At 37.0% G+C, this 20,155-nt stretch overlaps 1 protein-coding gene across 4 annotated transcripts in view; it reads right to left on the bottom strand.

Moving 5' to 3' along the window:
* Positions 1-20,155, bottom strand: part of USP34 (ubiquitin specific peptidase 34) — a 245,101-nt gene that overhangs the window by 112,325 nt on the left and 112,621 nt on the right. For all 4 annotated transcript variants that reach the window (XM_081253585.1, XM_081253587.1, XM_081253586.1 and 1 more), the window contains 5 exons: positions 18,838-18,953; positions 18,619-18,746; positions 9,159-9,248; positions 6,034-6,129; positions 151-233 (listed from right to left, as the gene is read on the bottom strand). In XM_081253585.1, the coding sequence (XP_081109711.1) occupies positions 151-233; positions 6,034-6,129; positions 9,159-9,248; positions 18,619-18,746; positions 18,838-18,953 (513 nt within the window). The remainder of the gene's footprint in view (positions 1-150; positions 234-6,033; positions 6,130-9,158; positions 9,249-18,618; positions 18,747-18,837; positions 18,954-20,155) is intronic.

Genomic DNA, 20,155 nt, shown 5'->3' with positions numbered 1-20,155 from the left:
TTCCCATTGCCATACATACTGAGAGGACATTCAGTACTGAGAATAATTTGATCACCACAGAAGTCTAAAGGCATGAGTACATTTAACTGGACTATTTCAAGAGCCAAGGAAGATCTAAACACTGATTAAAATACTGATTTAAAAACTTACTGAAATGATCAGGTGATCCCAGAGTTGAAAACACGCAAGTTAAGAACTGAAGCCGCACCTGAACTTCGGCACTATGGCTGTACCTGTATTTAAAAAGTCATTAAAATAATTAACTGAGAGATCCTATTTCTCAATTATTTTTAAAGATTTAATGGTCCTAATCTTAAATTATATGAAATAAGCAAAATTCCATTTAATAACATTCAGAATTATTAAATATTTAAATTATATCTTTGGTTATACACACAAAAAATGGCCACAAAGCCAAATGTTACATATGAGATTTATGTTATTTAATATTATAAAAATCTGCAAATTATTAGAACACATACTTTCAAATTAGATAAGTAGATAAGAACTCAACAGTGGAACAAAAGAAATGTCATTTTAAAATTATCCAGTATGTACATAAATTAGAATAGCTAATAAAAAACATTTGCATCTAGAAATTGCATGTTTCATTATCATTGTCCCTCCAGGGATAATACTATATTCCTTTACCAAGAAATGTTAATAAAATATCATTTCCATAAATCTAATTCATAAAGAAAACAGTGGATACAAAATGAGCATTTTTGAATGTTATTTCAAATCTAAGTAATTGTAATTCATGTGTACAAAATTCAATGGATAATTTAAGAGTTGCTTTGAAAGCCTGTTAAGTAGGTGATTTCACATGGTTCTCTGGGAATTCAGTTTGTAGGCATTTGCAAAGGTACAGCATTTTAAGAAGCAAGTGTTGGTCTGTGGTGGAAGAAGGGTAGGAGATGGGTCTAAAGAGGTAAGCAGGGGCCAAATCACGGCCAGCATGAATGTCAGAGGAGTTTGATACTGTTCTGGACACATAAGGAAGTCACTGAAGGGTGTTGGGGAAAGAAAGGTAGTAATGATCAGGTTTGCATTTTAGGATTCCTTTAGCAACTCCATGAACTGCGTACTGAACTGTGACTGTGGTATCACAATATTCTAGTTCTCACAAGCACCTGAGTACCCAATGAATGAGACTAAATCAATCATGAGTTCTTATGTTACAAATCAAAAGGCTGGCTGTGGAGGAACTGCCCAAATTACCTTGCCAACAAAAGGCAGCAGCCAGTCTGGGCCATGATCTATATCTCAGTTTGCAGAGAGTCATAGAGCCTCTAAAATCAATTTCTTAACATCTTTAAGTAAGTGCAAAATTCTAAAAGTTTCCTAAAGTTAGCTGGTTTCAAAAATTACACTAGATTCATCACTGAAGTTTCAAGTTAAGGTTTCCTAAAGGTTGAGTTTGCTGGATATATCTTTGCTTCTCTTTACTGTCTCATGTTAACGTTGGAAAAGAAAAGAACTTTTGCTTCGTCACTGTTGCAGTGCCCTTCATGAAGATGAAAGTACTTACCGCAAGGTGGCTGGGAACTGGGTGTGGGGGGTGGGGGTGGAACTCACAGACTAGAACACTATTCAGATAAAATTCAAGGCCTGCTCTTAATAGTTTTCATCCTTTTACTAAAAGGACAGAGATTTTTGTAGCAGAGACCTTGGAGTACAGGTTCAAACATGAGATCTATCATACATCATATGCCCTAAGTATCGGGAACGTTGGTCACAGACATAAAAGGGGAATGATGTCTTCTTGTCCTTTACAAAGTGCCTTTATTTCCTGAATACTTCCTTCCCCTATACTTGCATCTCAGAGTAAGGGACCTATAACCCTAGAAGGCATAGATCCGGTCCCTTTGTCCTCCCTTCTTCGGCTTCCACAGTAGTGCCATTGGCTCCACACTTCAAAGGACTCTGCCTGCTCTGTTAGGATCCCACTGATTGCTGAAATCACCAACCAGGAAATTTCTTGGGATGCAAATCAACAAAAGTGTTATCAATACTGATAAACTCTCGTGGGCTTGTCCATGGCTCCTGACATTACAGAAAATATAGGACAAAAATAATCTCCCCACGGGCATGAAACTTTAGTGACAAGCTGACACCTTAAAAAAAATCTTTCGGGCTTCCCTGGTGGCGCAGTGGTTGAGAGTCCGCCTGCCGATGTAGGGGACACGGGTTCGTGCCCCGGTCCGGGGCACGCAGAGCGGCTGGGCCCGTGAGCCATGGCCACTGGGCCTGCGCGTCCGGAGCCTGTGCTCCGCAACGGGAGAGGCCGCAGCGGTGAGAGGCCCGCGTACCGCAAAAAAAACAAAAACAAACAAAAAAAAACTTTCACTTGATAGTCTCAATGTTAACACAGGATTTTCTCTAGCAGCAAGTGGATTCAAGAAATATGAAACTTGTCCATTTATGAAATTAAATGTTATCTTTAATGTCACAAGAATCTTTTTGTCCTACGTGAAAATCTTAGAACTTGCCTACTACTATAATCACCACTGAACAAATGCAAAGTAATGTGCCACAAACTCATGAAATCAGTATGCTTTAACAAAGAGCAGCAAATGTACAACTCTGTTTTTAGCCTGAAGAATCAAGGAAATTTTAACAAAATAGTCTGGACAGCTGTTCTAAGATTTTATTCTCCTAAAATGTCAGGAAACAAGGCAGACTGGAGGACTGGAAGGATACTCTGGTGTACCCTAGAAAAGTATAAAACTCATCTCCAAAGAGCACGACTTTTTTTTCACCACAGAAACAATGCTTCTTTAAATTTAAAAAAAAAGAAGGAATGCTTCGGTGAAGCTCTGCCTCTCTGCCTCCACTAACAAAGTGAGCAACTTCCCTGCTGTCGATGCTGTCAACAACCAAGTCTCAGATCTGTGTACATTTTTTGACACTGAATGTTGGACTTTCTCTTTTTGAGCATGACTCATCTATGTCTTCCATGCTCCTCTCTTAAGTTCCCATCCCTGCTCTTCAAGCCCACAGGCTGTGGCTCTTTTGGGAGCTTTTTTGCAACTTAAGTGTTTATTTCTCTGTTGACGTGTAATTTGAATTCTGCCTCCTAATAATGCTGGTCAGTGTGGTTTTATTCCTGTTCCCTGTTGATCTTAAGGCTTTTAGAGAGAATGTATGGAGATACAGAATCAGAAGACTTTAATCCTCCCCACTGCTTGAAGAAGAATAATTAAAGGAGAAGAGACTCTGAAGAACACTTAGAATTTTAAAAGGATTTAAAAAGAATGTATCTTGTATACAGGTAACTTTGTAAGCCAAGCTGTGGAACAGAGAAAATTTAAGGAAACATCTCAGAAATAATTTGACAGGCTTGAAGAATAGAACGTCTAAAAAAATCACTGAACAATAAAACAGGAAAGGTTAGTTGAGTTTAGATTTTTGAGAGCCCAGAATACTAGACTGAATAAAGTAGAATTTATTTTTTATGCAGTAGACAATCTAAATGGGGGTAGGAGGCAAGTTTCTTGTTTATTTTATACCATAGTTTGTTTTAGCCAAGTAACTACAATTTATACATAACCTATGTGCCAGATACAGCTTACTAAATTATTGCATTTAATTCTTAAAAAAAACTCATGAGTTCCCTGGTGGCTCAGTGGTTAAGAATCCGCCTGCCAATGAAGGGGACACGGGTTCGAGCCCTGGTCTGGGAAGATCCCACATGCCCCGGAGCAACTAAGCCCGTGTGCCACAACTACTGAGCCTGAGCTCTGGAGCCCATGAGCCACAAGTACTGAGCCCACGTGCCAAAACTACTGAAGCCCATGCACCTAGAGCCCGTGCTCCGCAACAACAGAAGCCACCTCAGTGAGAAGCCTGCACACCACAAGGAAGAGTAGCCCCCGCTCACTGCAACTAGAGAAAGCCTGCGCACAACAACAAAGACCCAACACAGCCAAAAATAAATTAATTAATTAAAAAAAATAAAAACAAACAGGAAAAAACTCATGAGGTAAATAATGGGGATTTATTACAGTGGTAAGTAACTGAAATAAGGTCAAAACAATAGATTCATAATCTAAACGCAGGTCTGTATGATTCTCAAGCCCATGTGCTTTCTACCAATATCATTAATGCCTTCCTCATTTAATAAGGATAAGGAATTAACAAGCATGGGGGAGGCTGAGGGAAGAAAACTGATCCAAATGTTGGTTAAAGAACTGGAACAGTGTTTGTGGAAATGTCAACTTGTGAAAAAAAAACATGGGATATATTTTAGCATTAAGATAACTAGAGATTAATGACAGTATAAATGTGGCACTCAAGAATATGAATTACAGAGAACAGACTGCTTGACTATTAATAAAATGTGTGTTTATAAAATGAATTATAGAAATTCTAGCTCCACTACTTATAAAATCTATAAATTTATAAAAATTTGTAACTGTGACCTTGGGCAAATTATTTATCACCTCATAGCTTATACATTCTCATTTTTAAAATGAGAATTCCTACTTCAAATAAGTTGTGTATCTTGAACTTAATAATACTTAAAAGGTATCTGGCACATAGTAAGCATCAACAATACTGGCTATTTTTATCACCACTAACATCATTATTCATGTTTGGAAATAAAAGTATACAAAAAGGGCCCCAAGTCTCCAGGTTTTAGGTGACTAGGAGGAGGGTGGTACATTGAAGGGTAGAGTAATCTGGAGAAAGAACTGATTTGTTGGGGGAAAATGTGATTTCATTTTTGGAGGTGAATAAGTATGCTTTAAAGGCCTATGGCTTTTCTGAACACTTCTACAATCTGATCAATTTTGATCTACATGAAAGTTTTCTATGTGGATATTTTCTCAATAAATACTGTGCCTACTTCTCTTATTTACTGACATGCTGATACTGACACTTAGCTGGTTTCCTAGACTTGACCATCAGTTTCCACCAACTGACTTACAAACAAAAACTTTCTGAATTCTCCATGCTTCCTTCTAGGCAGGCATCTCCCTATAAGAAGTTTTAAACACAGCTATACCACTAACACCCCAACTTCTACCAATTCTTATCCACACTCACTTCAATATATCCAGATATTTTAATGATGAAATATTAACCAGTTATAACATCACAATTCTTAACGTTTTCACACGTCCTAAGCTTTCTAATACTAGTATTCAATTATAATAATAAAGGAAAATGTTTTAAATTAACTATGATAAATATACTTGTTCAGAAGTAAATATTTATAAGTTTTAGAATCAATGCCCTAATACATTAATACAAGGATACTGGTGATTTCTGAAAAAAATATTTACTTTTGATTCCTGAAAACACTGACTTATGAACAGAACTCAATAGTGAAGATTAATCAACCCCCAAAGTTATATAAGCTACATTTTCCTAAGCTTAAGAATTATAAAAATAACCTTATATAATTCAACTTAAAAAAGAAACTTTCGGGCTTCCCTGGTGGCACAGTGGCTGAGAGTCCGCCTGCCGATGCAGGGGACACGGGTTCTTGCCCCAGTCCGGGAAGGTCCCACATGCCACGGAGCGGCTAGGCCCATGAGCCATGGCCGCTGAGCCTGCGCATTCGGAGCCTGTGCCCCGCCAACGGGAGAGGCCACAACAGTGAGAGGACCGCGTACCGCAAAAAAAACCCAAACAAACAACAAAAAACAACTTTCTCTTAAAAATTTCATAACTAAAATTTTCATTACATTTATTTATTTATTTATTTATTTTTTTGTGGTATGTGGGCCTCTCACTGTTGTGGCCTCTCCTGTTGCGGAGCACAGGCTCTGGATGCGCAGGTTCAGTGGCCATGGCTCACGGGCCCAGCCGCTCCACGGCATGTGGGATCTTCCCGGACCGGGGCATGAACCCGTGTCCCCTGCATCGGCAGGCGGACTCTCAACCACCGCGCCACCAGGGAAGCCCCTACATTTATTTATTATATGAAAGAAAAGGAGTAGGAGTAGGAACACTGGAAAATTATCTTTCACAGGAAAGACAATCAACACTTACACATAACTTACGTAGTTAAGGTATACTTACAGTGCATGTTTTTGTCTTCCTTCTCTTACAGCTTGAATATAGTATACCAAATTATCAAAGAAAAGCTTCATCATGTTCAGTTCTTTTTCTGCCCACCTGGACCAATTGAAAGAAGAAATAGTTTTAGAGGCACAGGGTAAGAGAATAAATCTATTCTAGAGCAGGAGAAAAAACTGTATGTAAAAAATTTTCAAAAGCAAAATCTATCAATTATCAAAAACTTACAAGTTCTGTTTATATTTGAATTGTGAAAAGATATAAAGCAGTGCACCTTAATTTATGAAGTTAAAGCACCACTGTGTTTTAATCTCAAAATACTCAACCTCTGTGAAGGGGATAAAATCTCTGGCAGAATGCTAATTATAAATGACTAATATGAGTTAATATTAAAAAACAGTACAGCACAGTCCATGTTAAGGATGGACTGTGTACCTTGGTCATTATTTAGCAGAGTGCCTGGCATACAGAACACATATAATGTAAACTAAATGAATCAATCAGCTTGGTTTTTTTTACTGTCAATAACTGCTTATTTTTTTAAATAACTTATTTTAATCAAAGAAATATTCAGGTATTAAAATAAACTAGAAACAATAGAAGAAAAAAAGAAATAGTGATAAATACAATTAGAGATAGCAGGGTCCATAACTAACATAATCTATCTCACACAATATTTATTGGCATATATAACTACTATCATGTCGAAGTACTGAAATTCCAAAACTTCAACTATAATTTACATCATGTTTTTGCTATAGCCTTCTTTTCCAAATAAGTTACTCTTTTTTTTAAAATTATTTATTTATTTATTTATTTATTTTATTTATTTATTTTTAGCGGTGTTGGGTCTTCGTTTCTGTGGGAGGGCTTTCTCTAGTTGTGGCAAGCAGGGGCCACTCTTCATTGCGGTGCGCGGGCCTCTCACTATCGTGGCCTCTCTTGTTGTGGAGCAGAGGCTCCAGACGCGCAGGCTCAGTAGTTGTGGCTCACAGGCCCAGTTGCTCTGCGGCATGTGGGATCTTCCCAGACCAGGGCTCGAACCTGTGTCCCCTGCATTGGCAGGCAGATTCTCAACCACTGCGCCACCAGGGAAGCCCCCAAATAAGTTACTCTTGCATTGCCAATCACTCACCAGTCTGTTTGCTGGTTACCTGAAGATTTACTAAGATACCAGAGATAATTTCCTATTTTAAAATATGGGCCGTAAGAGTTTAAGAGACAGTATGTACCAAATGCTGAGTGTTACTGCACATAATAGGTTCACACCAAGTGGAAGTTTTTGTTGTTATTGATGCCAACTACTCATAAGAGCTCAGTTCTTTTAAGTGATCCACTTGATAAGATTTAGGATACCAGTATCATGTTGGAATTAACTAAGCTTATTTATATTTAACTTAAGGAACAAGCTAAAAGGGTTTCAACTCAATAGACTTAAGTTCAGGTATACTAGATAAGTAACTGAATATTCACAGCTTCACACTTCTGTAAGAATGTTATCTTTTGTTACTCCTTAATTCAAACCTCCTCACATGACTACAATACCAACTTGCCCAGGTAAGCTACAAGTGAATCACTTTAATACTTTTTTTTTTTTTTTTTTTTTTGTGCAGTACGCAGGCTTCTCACTACTGTGGCCTCTCCCGTTGTGGAGCACAGGCTCCGGACGCGCAGGCTCAGCAGCTATGGCTCACGGGCCCAGCCGCTCCACGGCACGTGGGATCTTCCCGGACCGGGGCATGAACCCGTGTCCCCCGCATCGGCAGGAGGACTCTCAACCACTGCGCCACCAGGGAAGCCCCACTTTAATACTTTTGAATTTTGTAATTCAGCCATTTAAAAACCATGGGAAGAGAGTCAATGAAATAAAACTCATGGTACTCTTGTACTTAAAGGATGCTAAATGCTTTCCCCTACTCCTCTGTTTAGTATCTCAAAGAATTTTCTTGCACTCACAAATAGAATTGTCACTAGGGTCACACTGAAATAGTAACCAAAGAAAGAGACTTTCTAAGATGATTTTTAAAAAACAGTAATAGGGCTTCCCTGGTGGCGCAGTGGTTGAGAGTCCACCTGCCGATGCAGGGGACACGGGTTCGTGCCCCGGTCTGGGAAGATCCCACATGCCGCAGAGCGGCTGGGCCCGTGAGCCATGGCCGCTGAGCCTGCACGTCTGGAGCCTGTGCCCCGCAACAGGAGAGGCCACAACAGTGAGAGGCCCGCATACCGCCAAAAAAAAAAAAAAAAAATTAAAAAAACAGTAATAGAGGTTCAGGTTAAACAGATCCCCTATTAAAAGAAAAAAAAACAGCAAGGGCTATAACTCAGAAGAACTAACTTCATCTTATTTAGAACTATAGTACAGACTTCTAAGAATTTTTAAAATCATATTCATTTTGAAAGCAAGTATTCCTACTAACTAATCTTAGATTTGAGAAGGAATTAGATAAAACTCCATCCTACTTGACCTCACAAATAAATCCTTCAACAGGTCTAATTTTTCCTAAAATTTAAAATCTCTGAAATCTCTATAAAAAGTCTATTTTGAATAAAGCAAATAATACATTCTTAGAGGCTAATGAAGTGAGTGTGATAGCCAACTTTCTCTAGAATATTCTCAAACATTAGGTCAATATCACATCAAAGTACTATCCTTGAAAGAATTCTTTAACATTAATCATAAGTTCTCTATATATGTAAAGGAGTAATAGGGTGGTGTCAAAATTATCCCTAATGTGATGTAATGTCTAGAACCAACTCCTACTAATGGGAAACATTAAAGGCATCTTAGAGTGTTTAATGTGTGGATCTTCTTCAGGAGTCCTTTGCCATGGTCAGATACACTAAAAATCTTTACCTTAAAATTAAAGCATTAATTGCTACAATATTTTTCTCAAACTACAATGAGTACAAAGGTCAGACTTCCTGGTGACAGGGATATACATAATCTCCATGGGACTAAGTGGCAGAGACAGCACTCAGAAATCTAAGCAAACATTTGAATTACACAAAATTCAAATTTTCCTGGTGCAGAATAAAAGCTAGTAAGTTACTCAAAACCTTGTTTGATAATTATGACTGGGAAAAAATCTTTAAAATGAATACTTCTGTTTCTTTTATTTACTTACATTGTAATCCAATGTGTATCATAACTGCTCCCAAACTGCTGAAAAGTACCAAACAGTTTTGGAAGAAGACGAAGTGAAATTACTACTGATCTGAAACAGCAAAAACAGGTATTTATAGAATAAAATAATTTTAAATAGTATCAACAATTCTAGATCTTAACAGAAATTCAGCTATTTAAAATCTTAAATGCAAAAAGAGTTAAAGAACTTCACATACATTTCTATGCAAACACAAAATTTTTTCCTAAAGTATCAACTTATCATACACTGGGGCAAGAAATCCAAGTTTTAAAAACCCAATCCAAGACTTTTAAAGTAAAATATGCTATATAAATATCTGAGTATAAAAGCAAGTGAAGAGCATTTAAATATAAATTTTTTTTAATGAAAGTATTCTTTAACGAGTCATAGGTGCTTCTGAGGATTTAATCAAGGAAAACAGGAAGCAGCAGCTTGGGTAAATTATCTAGAGCAGGGCTTCTCAAAGTTTAGTGTGCACTTGATCCAGCTGGGGGGATTTTGTTAAAATGCAAATTCTGATTCAGTAGGTCTGGGGTAGGTTCAGGATTGCATTTCTAACAAGCTCACAAGTGATACTCAAACTGCTGGTTTGTGGACTACAAACAATAAATGTAGAGGACATTTTTCAAACTATATAAATTATCACTTTCTCCCTAATTCTCACTTAATATCATCTCCATCTAAATTGAGAATCACTGCATTATGAGCCATGCTAATAATAGAAGCACACCACATACCTCAAGTATAAAAGGGCCAAAAGGCAAAAGGAAATCATTCTAAAACCTCAAGAAGATCTGAGCATGTCTATCTTCTGGAAGAAAAGGGGGTACAGGGAACATAATGACATGCAAATCCCAGAAGTCCTAGTAGGCAAGAAGGTTGCCTGCATGAGCCTTGAAAGAAGCAGGACACACTAATAAAGTTACTGAATTTTTTTATTTTTAAGCTTAGGAGCCAATATTGCTTCATGAAAGAATTTTTAAAAAGAGAAAAAGTTGGCACCCTACCCACAAGTATGGAGTACAAATAAGTCCTCAAAAATGCCTCCTCTTTTTGAGAGTACCAGGCATATTCGAATACAGGGTTACACTTCTGAGTGGGAGGAAAACACTGGCGAATGCTGAGTAGGAGAAACTACAAAACTTTATGTTTCTGAATAAAATCCAAAGTACTTAAATTTGACTACAAAGCCTTGTCTGATCTGTCCCCATTCCTTCTATCAGTCTAACCTATTCTCCTTCCCATCTTCCTTTTTGCTATTCCTTCAAAACACACGAGCACATTCCTGCCTCAGGGCCTTTGCTATTGCCTCTGCTTGGAATGCACTTTACCTAAATAGCTACCTGAAGGACTCCGTCCCTCACTTCATTAAGGTCTCCTCAACTGTCAACAGAAGGGATGACCCTGACAACTCTATATTAAATAACACCCTTCCATTGCTCCACGAACCTCTATTATTCTTGACTCCTTCCCAATTTTCCTTCATTCATCATCACCTAATGAATATTCCTTTATTTAATATGTCTACCACTAGAATGTGCTCGATGTGAGCAAAGACTGTCTTATTCATTAAAAATCCCTGCATATGGTGCATGCTAAGTATGTATTTCCTTAAATAACAAGCCAGCAAAGAACTTAAAGGCAAGATTTTCAAGGAAGGAGGAAGACCAACAGTGTAAAATGCTATATTACCGTTATGAAGGAAAAGGATAGAAAAAATACTACTGAAGACAAAAGAAACAGCATGTTAGAAGAATGTCAGAGGATCAAAACAACATTAGTATAGATTAAGAAGTATATAGTGGACTTCCCCCATGGTCCAGTGGTTAACACTCCGTGCTTCCACTTCAGAGGGCACGGGTTTGATCCTCGTGGGAGAAGTTCCACACGCTGCAGTGTGGCCAATGATAATAATAAGTATATAGTGAAGCAACGAAGACAGTAAATGCCTGATATCCAGTAACTGCAAAGTAAATATTCTTTAAATATTCAAAAACATTTAAATTTTTAGTATACTTTTAAATATTAAAATATTTAATATTTTTCAACAAGTCACACAGAAGTGGTGCTTGGGAAGATAGACCAAGATAGATCAGGGGAAATCAATTTCAATTTTAGATTATTTATCTAAAATCCTTTGTCAAAGTTTCAGAAACGTTAGCAGAGTTTTTCCTAAAAATTAAGACATAAAAAACTGGAATGAATATATATATATTAATTTGACTTTAAAAGCATAAAATCAGTGAGATATCACAAAGAAAAAAGGACAGAAAAATTTCACCTAAAATCACAAAAGCAAATTCCAAAATTGTTTGCCTAGTGTAATTTCAACAATACTTTTAAAATACAAAGAAACAAAGACTAGAGATACCATATCTCACTAAAGCAAGTCTTATAGTGTGCAGCAGTTGTATATTTTCTGAAAATCTTATTATATTACCTCTTTTGCAGTCAATGGTGTTAAGAGTCTAGACTGTTTACATTTACTTTCCAAATTTTATACAATAAACATGTTTTCATTTTATAAAATGTAATGTAGAAGCAAGCACATGATACTTGACATTAGAGAATAGGATGCCAGGCACTGAGCAGGTATTGGTTGAGTTGAGTGAATAATTATGTGGTTCATGTAAAAGAACCCAAAACAGGATTGTAAAAATGGGGCTCGTCTTACCTCTACTCCTACCTAAGGGGAATGCTTTTCTCCACAATTTATAATAAAAACACTGAATTATTAATAATTACATCTTACGTGACTACAACAGTTTTTACAAGTTTTTCCGAAGATTCAGAAAAACTCCAAATTTTTCTCCTCAAAAAAAGATTTCAAAGAACAGAGAAGAGACATATTTTAAGTGCCATAAATTGAAGAATATAAGAAATGACCAAATCCAGAATCAAAGTGATCCCGAAACTCTGGAACACTTTATTTAAACTGATACATTTGAAAGGAAAAATGATATAAAGTACTGATTATAGAATGAAAATTAGTAAAATATTTACAAACAGGGTAAGATCATGTATTTGTTTGTTGACAATAATAATTTATATTCCAATATTAAAGGAAGATCACATATACCAACTTATTCCAAGTAAAATTATATCATGCTGTACAGCAGAAACTAAGACAACACTGTAGATCAACTACACCCAATAAAAAATTTAATTTTTTTAAAATAAAAGAAATAAAATAATGTCATAGCACTTCTCCTGTAACAACTATGAGATATTATACCTTGACTTATCAACTTTTTTGCCCAAATAGTTTTGACTGCTGATATGCTTATGAAAAACATCAAAATTACTGTTATATTCAAACTTACATTCACAAATTCTTCCAAGAGTAAAAATTTCAAATACCAAACCACACAACCCTAGGCAACAATATGTTTAAGATGAAAAGGTTCAATGGTCTAGAGTAACAAGATACAGTCAGCCCACATGCAGGTTCCTCATCTGTGGATACAGAGCTAACTGTCCTACTCTATTTTATATAAAGGACTTGAGCACCTGAAGATTTTGGTATCTGCAGGGGGATCCTGGAACCAATCCCCCACAGATACAAAGGGATCACTACACTAATTTTAGACTCAAGAAAAATGCTATTACTACCTTAGGCTGCCCTGGTGCTTTGCTTGATACAAAGGTTTTGTTGCAACCTTTGCTGAAGCTTATTACTATACAATAGTGTGGTGTGACTCTAAGAACTACCAGTGTAACTTTATATTGCTTTAGTAGAATGAACACATTTGCTAGTAGTCTTCACAGTTACAAGTTACATTTGAACGCTCTTTTCCTAATCCTATACTCCATATTTGAAGAAGACTGGTGTGTTCTACAAAATGCTACTGTCTATTTATTTATTTATTTAAAAATATTTACTTATTTGGCTGCGTCGGGTTTTAGCTGTGGCACACAGGATCTTTGTTGATGCATGTGGGATCTTTTTAGTTGTAGCATGCCAGATCTTTTAGCTGCGGCAGGCAAACTCTTAGTTGCGGCATGTGGGATCTAGTTCCCTGACCAGGGATCGAACCCAGGCCCCCTGCATTGGGAGCAATGGAGTCTTAGCCACTGGACCAGCAGGGAAGTCCCTCAGTCATTTTAAACTATAGTATATACCAAGAGTTGACAAGAAATGCTGTATATAATATAGTCTTTACAGAGAGAAAACAAAAAAAAGTACATAGTACCATGCATTTCTTAATTATATGAACCTTTATTTATGTAAACAGAATCCCTGACACGTGAGCATTTTTACTTTTGTATTCAAAGGCAAAAAATTTCACACGTGGGTTAAACTACCTACTGCATAAAGAATGGCAAAAAAATAGCACACTGGATAGGTTCCCAGACAGAGTCTCAAATCAGTTCTCAAGAAGCCACAGAATTTCAGGAGGTACCTAGCCCAGGATGTGAATCTGCACGTGAACCTGCTTTCTAGTAAACATAAAACACCAAAGGGGCTGATTACAACCCAACTCCTCCTTCCACCCTACTCACTAGACAGCAGTCTTATCTCACTCACCCAAAGTAACAAATACCAAGCTGAAAAGTAATGGATTTTTCATTGTGGGAGCTACTGTCTACCTCATGATCTCACTTTATGATAACATTCTGCAAACCAGTCTACTACGTGTTTCCGTGTGTAACTTTAAACCTCCTGCACCGCTGAAATGTTATATGCCTTATAAAACAATCTGCCTAAGGCTAAATGTGCATAAGGTACATGCTGCATGTTTAAATTGTTTTAAAGTGTAAACACTTTAAAAACTTTATAAAGTGTTTTAGAATGTTAACAGTGGGTTCCGTATAAATGGCAGAATTATGGGTGATTTATGGGAGACTTTTCCTTTTTCAGATCTCTATGCTTCCCAAGAAGTAATGAGCCCATATTACTGTTCAAAAGAAAGCTAAGTTCATTTTGTGAAATAAGCTGTAATAAGACCATAGAACAGCAAAAACAAACAAAAATTGGTGACAGGTCTATAAACCATGGCAAGTGAGGAACCAGAAGAAAAATTAAAAAGTCAACATAGAGGGGGCTTCCCTGGTGGCGCAGTGGTTGAGAGTCCACCTGCCGATGCAGAGGACACAGGTGCGTGCCCTGGTCCTGGAGGATCCCACATGCCGCGGAGCGGCTGGGCCCGTGAGCCATGGCCGTTGAGCCTGCGCGTCCGGAGCCTGTGCTCCGCAACGGGAGAGGCCGCAACAGTGAGAGGCCCGCGTACCACAAAAAAAAAAGAAAAAAAAAAGTCAACATAGAGAAAATAAAAAGAAACATAAAACCTGTGTAAACTACATAAAAAATTGACATCATCAAGAAGCAGACATCTGTGGGGTTTTTTCGGTCAAATGTCAGGAAAATGGTAAATGAGTTAAGATTTCAGTGGCCCATTTATTTCAACATAAGGAAGAGCTTTCCTATTAATATTAACACCCTTGTGCAACATTCCTTTCCTACTGTGATGGCAAACTCAGGGGAAGAGGAATCCTTGGAGATAGGATTCTTTTGTTCAGAATAGGATTTCTCAAACTCTGATATCAATACTGACATTTCACACAATTCTGTTGTGAAAAGCTGTCCTCTGCACTGAGGGATGTTTAGTAGCGTCCCTAGCCCAAAGTAACATCTCCAGTTCCACTCATTAATGTGACAACCAAAAATATCTCCAGATGCTGATACTACCTAGGGAGAAAAAAAATCACCCCCATTAAAACCCACTGGTTTAAATGTAAAATAGATAGCTAGTGGGAAGCAGCTGCATAGCACAGGGAGATCAGCTCGGTGCTTTGTGACCACCTAGAGGGGTGGGATAGGGAGAGTGAGAGGGAGACGCAAGAGGGAAGGGATATGGGGATAAAAGTATAAATATAGCTGATTCACTTTGTTATACAGCAGAAACTAACACAACATTGTAAAGCAATTATACTCTAATAAAGATGTTAAAAAAAAACAAAACAAAACTAGTTTATCAGGACACTGGAACTAATAATGTTTAAAAAAATTAATTATTTTTCAGTTTGCATGATAACTTCAGTAAGTTCAGCTGGTATACACTGGATGTGTTACATATGTCACAGGCTAAAAAATGCCACTATGGCATATATGACCAATTAATAATAATAGGTCTAGCATAATACATCAACCGTCTGAGTAAACTGAGGCCAAAATTAACATCAATATAATAGTTATGTTTACTATATATCAATAAACCATTAAGTAACTATGATTAGGTATAGGATTGCCTCCAACAAATGAAAAATGCTTCAACTTCAAGTGATTTGGGAGTGAACAAATTAAAGCTTAATAAAAATTCAAATAGACAAATTTCCATTTTATACACAGAATTTTCCTTTTGTCTCTTTTACTCTATTTTTTTTTTTTTTTTTTTTGCAGTACACGGGCCTCTCACTGTTGTGGCCTCTCCCGTTGCAGAGCACAGGCTCCGGACGCACAGGCTCAGCGGCCATGGCTCACAGGCCTAGCCGCTCTGTGGCATGTGGGATCCTCCCATGCCGGGACCAGGGCACGAACCCGTGTCCCCTGCATCGGCAGGCGGACTCTCAACCACTGCGCCACCAGGGAAGCCCCCTTTTGTCTCTTTTAAGCTACACTACTTAGAAAAATATATGCTCATTATGGAAAAATTAGAAAATCGAAAGCCATAAAGAAGAAAAAATTAACTGATTCCTCCCAGAAATAACCATTCTACAGTCTCACATATTGCTTGCAATCTTTTTAACAAATGGGCCTATGAGTATATGCCCATATCATTATATAATCTTTGAAAACATTTGACTCTTAAAGGCTACATGATATTTCATCTTTCACATAGCTTTTTTCCTTTTCATTGAAGTAACATACATGAAAAAACATGTATAAACCTAAGTGACAGTTCAAAATATTAGGAGGTGAACATACCTGCGTAACATGCACCAACATCAAGAAAGAAATCATTACCAGCATCCCAGAAGCCTCGGGATATGCCCCCTCTCCAGTCACTAACAACCCAAGAGTAACCATTATCTTGACTATTAAATACAATAGTTTTCCTGATTTTCTTTTTTAATTTATTCATTTATGGCTGCATTGCATCTTCATTGCTGCGCGCAGGCTTTCTCTAGTTGCGGCGAGCAGGGGCTACTCTTTATTGCAGTGCATGGGCTTCTCACTGCGGTGGCTGCTCTTGTGGCGGAGCACTGGCTCTAGGCGTGCAGGCTTCAGTAGTTGTGGCACGCGGGGTCAGTAGATGTAGCTCATGGGCTCTACAGCGCAGGCTCAGCAGTTGTGGCACACGGGCTTAGTTGCTCTGCAGCATGTGGGATCCTCCTGGACCAGGGCTTGAACCCGTGTCCCCTGCATTGGCAGGCGGATTCTTAACCAATGTGCCAGCAGGGAAGTCCCAGTTTTCCTGTTTTTAAACTCTATATAAACAGAGTAATAGAAATATACTTCTTTACATCTGGCTTCTTTCACTCAACATTATGTCTGTGAGATTCAACCACACTATTCCATGCAGTTGTAGTTCTTTCATTGTTACTACTATATATATATACTATTTCATTCAACTAACAGTCCACAATTTAATTTTCCTTCCTATTCTTTTTTTGTCATTTGGATAGCAGTACAAAGAATAGTTATTTTGAATAATGCTTTTATGAACATTCTTGAATGTGTCTTTTGGTGACCTTCTGGATGTATTATTAAAAGGCACATACTTAGCAGTGGAATTGCTGGGCCACAGGATAGGCAGATGCACTTTTGGGGAATAAAAATTGATACAACTTAAAAAAGTGTTCATTAGCTTCACAAAGACTTTTAAAAGACAATTAACATTTTAGGGACTTCCCTGGTGGTCCAGTGGGTAAGACTCTGCATTCCCAATGTAGGGGGCCCAGGTTCAATCCCTGGTTGGGGAACTAGATCCTGCATGCATGTCTCAACTAAGTTCGCATGCCACAACTAAGAGTCTGCATGCCGCAACAAAGATCTCACGTGCTGTAATGAAGATCCCACACATAGCAACTAAGACCTGGAGTAGCCACAATAAATAAATAATAAATAAATATTTTTAAAAATATTTAAAAGACAAAACATTTTAAAACTAATTTCTATAATACCTATGTAAATGATGAAATATCATCCACCCATTAAAAGCATTCTTTTTAAAGATATATGCCAAATGAGGCAACTGATCCACTAACAGGGGTCTATTAGTGGTTTCTTATACCTGCATGAATAAGCAATTTTTCTATTGTGATTGTTCCAATTGTAGCCCTTTAAAGATCAAAAGAAGAAAATTAAATACTGCACATACTTTTTCTAATTAAATTAGGTAAAAAAAATTTTGAAGCAGTTAAATATTCAATAAAATTAGACATTTATATTGAGCCTGGGCAGAGGTAAGCTGAAAATATTAATATAATATATTCAATTAGGGACTTCCCTGATGGCACAGTGGTTAAGAATCCGCCTGCCAATGCAGGAGACACGGGCTGGAGCCCTGGTCCGGGAAGATCCCACATGCCGCGAAGCAACTAAGCCTATGCGCCACAACTACTGAGCCTTCGCTCTAGAGCTCACGAGCCACAACTACTGAGCCCACGCGCCGCATCTACTGAAACCACGCACTATAGAGCCCATGTTCTGCAACAAGAGAAGCCACCACAATGAGAAGCCCATGCACTGCAACAAAGAGTAGCCCCCACTCGCCGCAACTAGAGAAAGCCCACACGCAGCAACAGTCCCAACACAGCCAAAAATCATAAACAGAAAAATAAATTTAAAAATATATATATTCAATTAATAACTGAATTCACTACATCAGAGAATGGAACAATATTATCAGAGCAGTCTAAGGGAAACTGGAGACTGTATCAACAGAACAGAACTGAAAATCAAGAAACTTGTGGTAATTATTTGAGCCCCAATAAGAAGTATATAAATATATAGCAGAATTCAAACTAGGGAAAAAACACAACTAGTCTAATTCCTTGTGCACTACAGAAGTCAAAAGATCCACCCAGATGGAAGAACAATGCCATTATCAAAATGTTTATATTTCAGCTTAAGTTTAACTTCACTTATCATATTTAGCTACCTTTATATATAAGAGTTCAAGAACATTTAAACTGAAATCTGAAAATAGAGTAATCACCACCATGTTCCCAGAATCAAGAAGACAGTATTCCTTTGTCTGTGTTGGAGGTGATCTAATCAAGAGTGCCAGAAAGTGCTGAAAAAAGCAAGGCTGTGTGATAACATATAAACCCTGTGGGGGAAAACAGTTTAGAACTAATATAAAAACTACAATTACTAAAAAAAAAATAGGTTGGTAACAGTACATTAAATGCTATGAACCCACCATATCTAGGTCAATAAGAATATTGATTATGAATATGATTATTGCATAAAAAATTTTAAATTCCTATTTACCTGTTGTTTCCTAAATTTTCAAGGCAACCTTCAATGAATCTCATTCGAATCTGTCTATCCGTAAACCAACATACTAAGGAACAGAGAAGTTTCTCTGCTTCATTTATTAATCCTTCAGAAAGATTAACCTACAAAAAATGTATATACATAAAGTTACTGTTTATACTGAATGCATTTTGCTGTAATTTTGTAGTCTTTTGGGTTTATTAAATAACTTACTGCATCATCATCTTGGACTATATCCCACAACAAAGTGTTTCCTTTCTTGCAAACGTTATCCAAATTAATGTCTGTTACAGCATTACTGCTGAATTGATGTTTATGAACTGTAGGTCCTGAAGGGGCAAAATATAACACACTATAGAGGAATGCAGTTGACTGAAATTGTAAAGTGAACTACAGCATTAATAAAGTTAACAAATTCAAAGTGAAGTATAACAATAAATCTCTTCTTACATCACAAGATAAATACAAGATTAACACAGTTGCTTTATGAATGAGACAGAATAATACTGTTTAGAGTCTGATACTACTAAAGTAAAATAAGAAAAGTTTTCATAGCCTCTCCACTATTTCATAGCCTCCTCACTATTACTAATAAGTATGATTATTTAATGTTTTCCACATGTCAAGAGAACTGTATATAAATATTTGAAACCCAAATTAAACATTAAGAAAATTTAACCGAATTAACTATACAGCCAAGGGACGTTCCTCTAAATGACCTTCTGTAAAGTGTCTTACACCTAAAGATTTTTTTAATTGAGATGATTTACTCAAAACATTCAATTAAATTCAAAGCATCTATTATAATAATTCAGACTTTGAGTGCCAGACTATGAATTCTCCCTAGCTGTTATATTAAGCAAAAATGCTTCTTTGTCTTTAACAGCTTTACCATGAGATTTCCCTCTTAAACTGTACATATACATTGATTTCATTAAAATGAGAATTATGCAACCTTCACCATAATTCCGTTTTAGAACACTTTCACCACCCTAAAGCATTCCCTCATACCTAATTACATTTAATCCCTGATCCCATTCCCGAGCCCTAGTCTGTTCTTCCATCCCCACAAATTAGCCTTTTCTAGAAATTTCATATAAATGGAATCATATGTATATGTATGACTGATTCACTTTGTTATAAAGCAGAAACTAATAAAAATAAATAAATAAATAAATAAATGGAATCATACAATACACATATGCATAGTCTTATGTCTGACTTTGTTCACACTTAGCAAAATGTCTGAGGTTCATCCATGTTGAAGCACCTATCAGTAGTGTGTTCCTTTTAAATACAGAATAATATTCCATTACATGAAAATATTGTTTATATATCTACCAATTACTGAAAATTTGGATAGTTTCCAGTTTTTGTCTAATATGAATAATGCTGCCATAACACTGATGCAACCAGTCTTTGTACAGACATATGCTTGCTTTTCTTTAGGGTAAATACTTAGAAGTGGAATTGTTGGGTCATTAGGTAAACACGTATGTTTAAAATTTGAAGAAACTGCCAAACTGTTTTT

Source organism: Mesoplodon bidens (genome assembly GCF_964165515.1).
Source record: "Mesoplodon bidens genome assembly, chromosome: 14".
NCBI lineage: Eukaryota > Metazoa > Chordata > Mammalia > Artiodactyla > Ziphiidae > Mesoplodon > Mesoplodon bidens.
The sequence above is the reverse complement of the archived record's forward strand: the minus strand, read 5'-3'. Positions and strand labels throughout refer to the sequence as shown.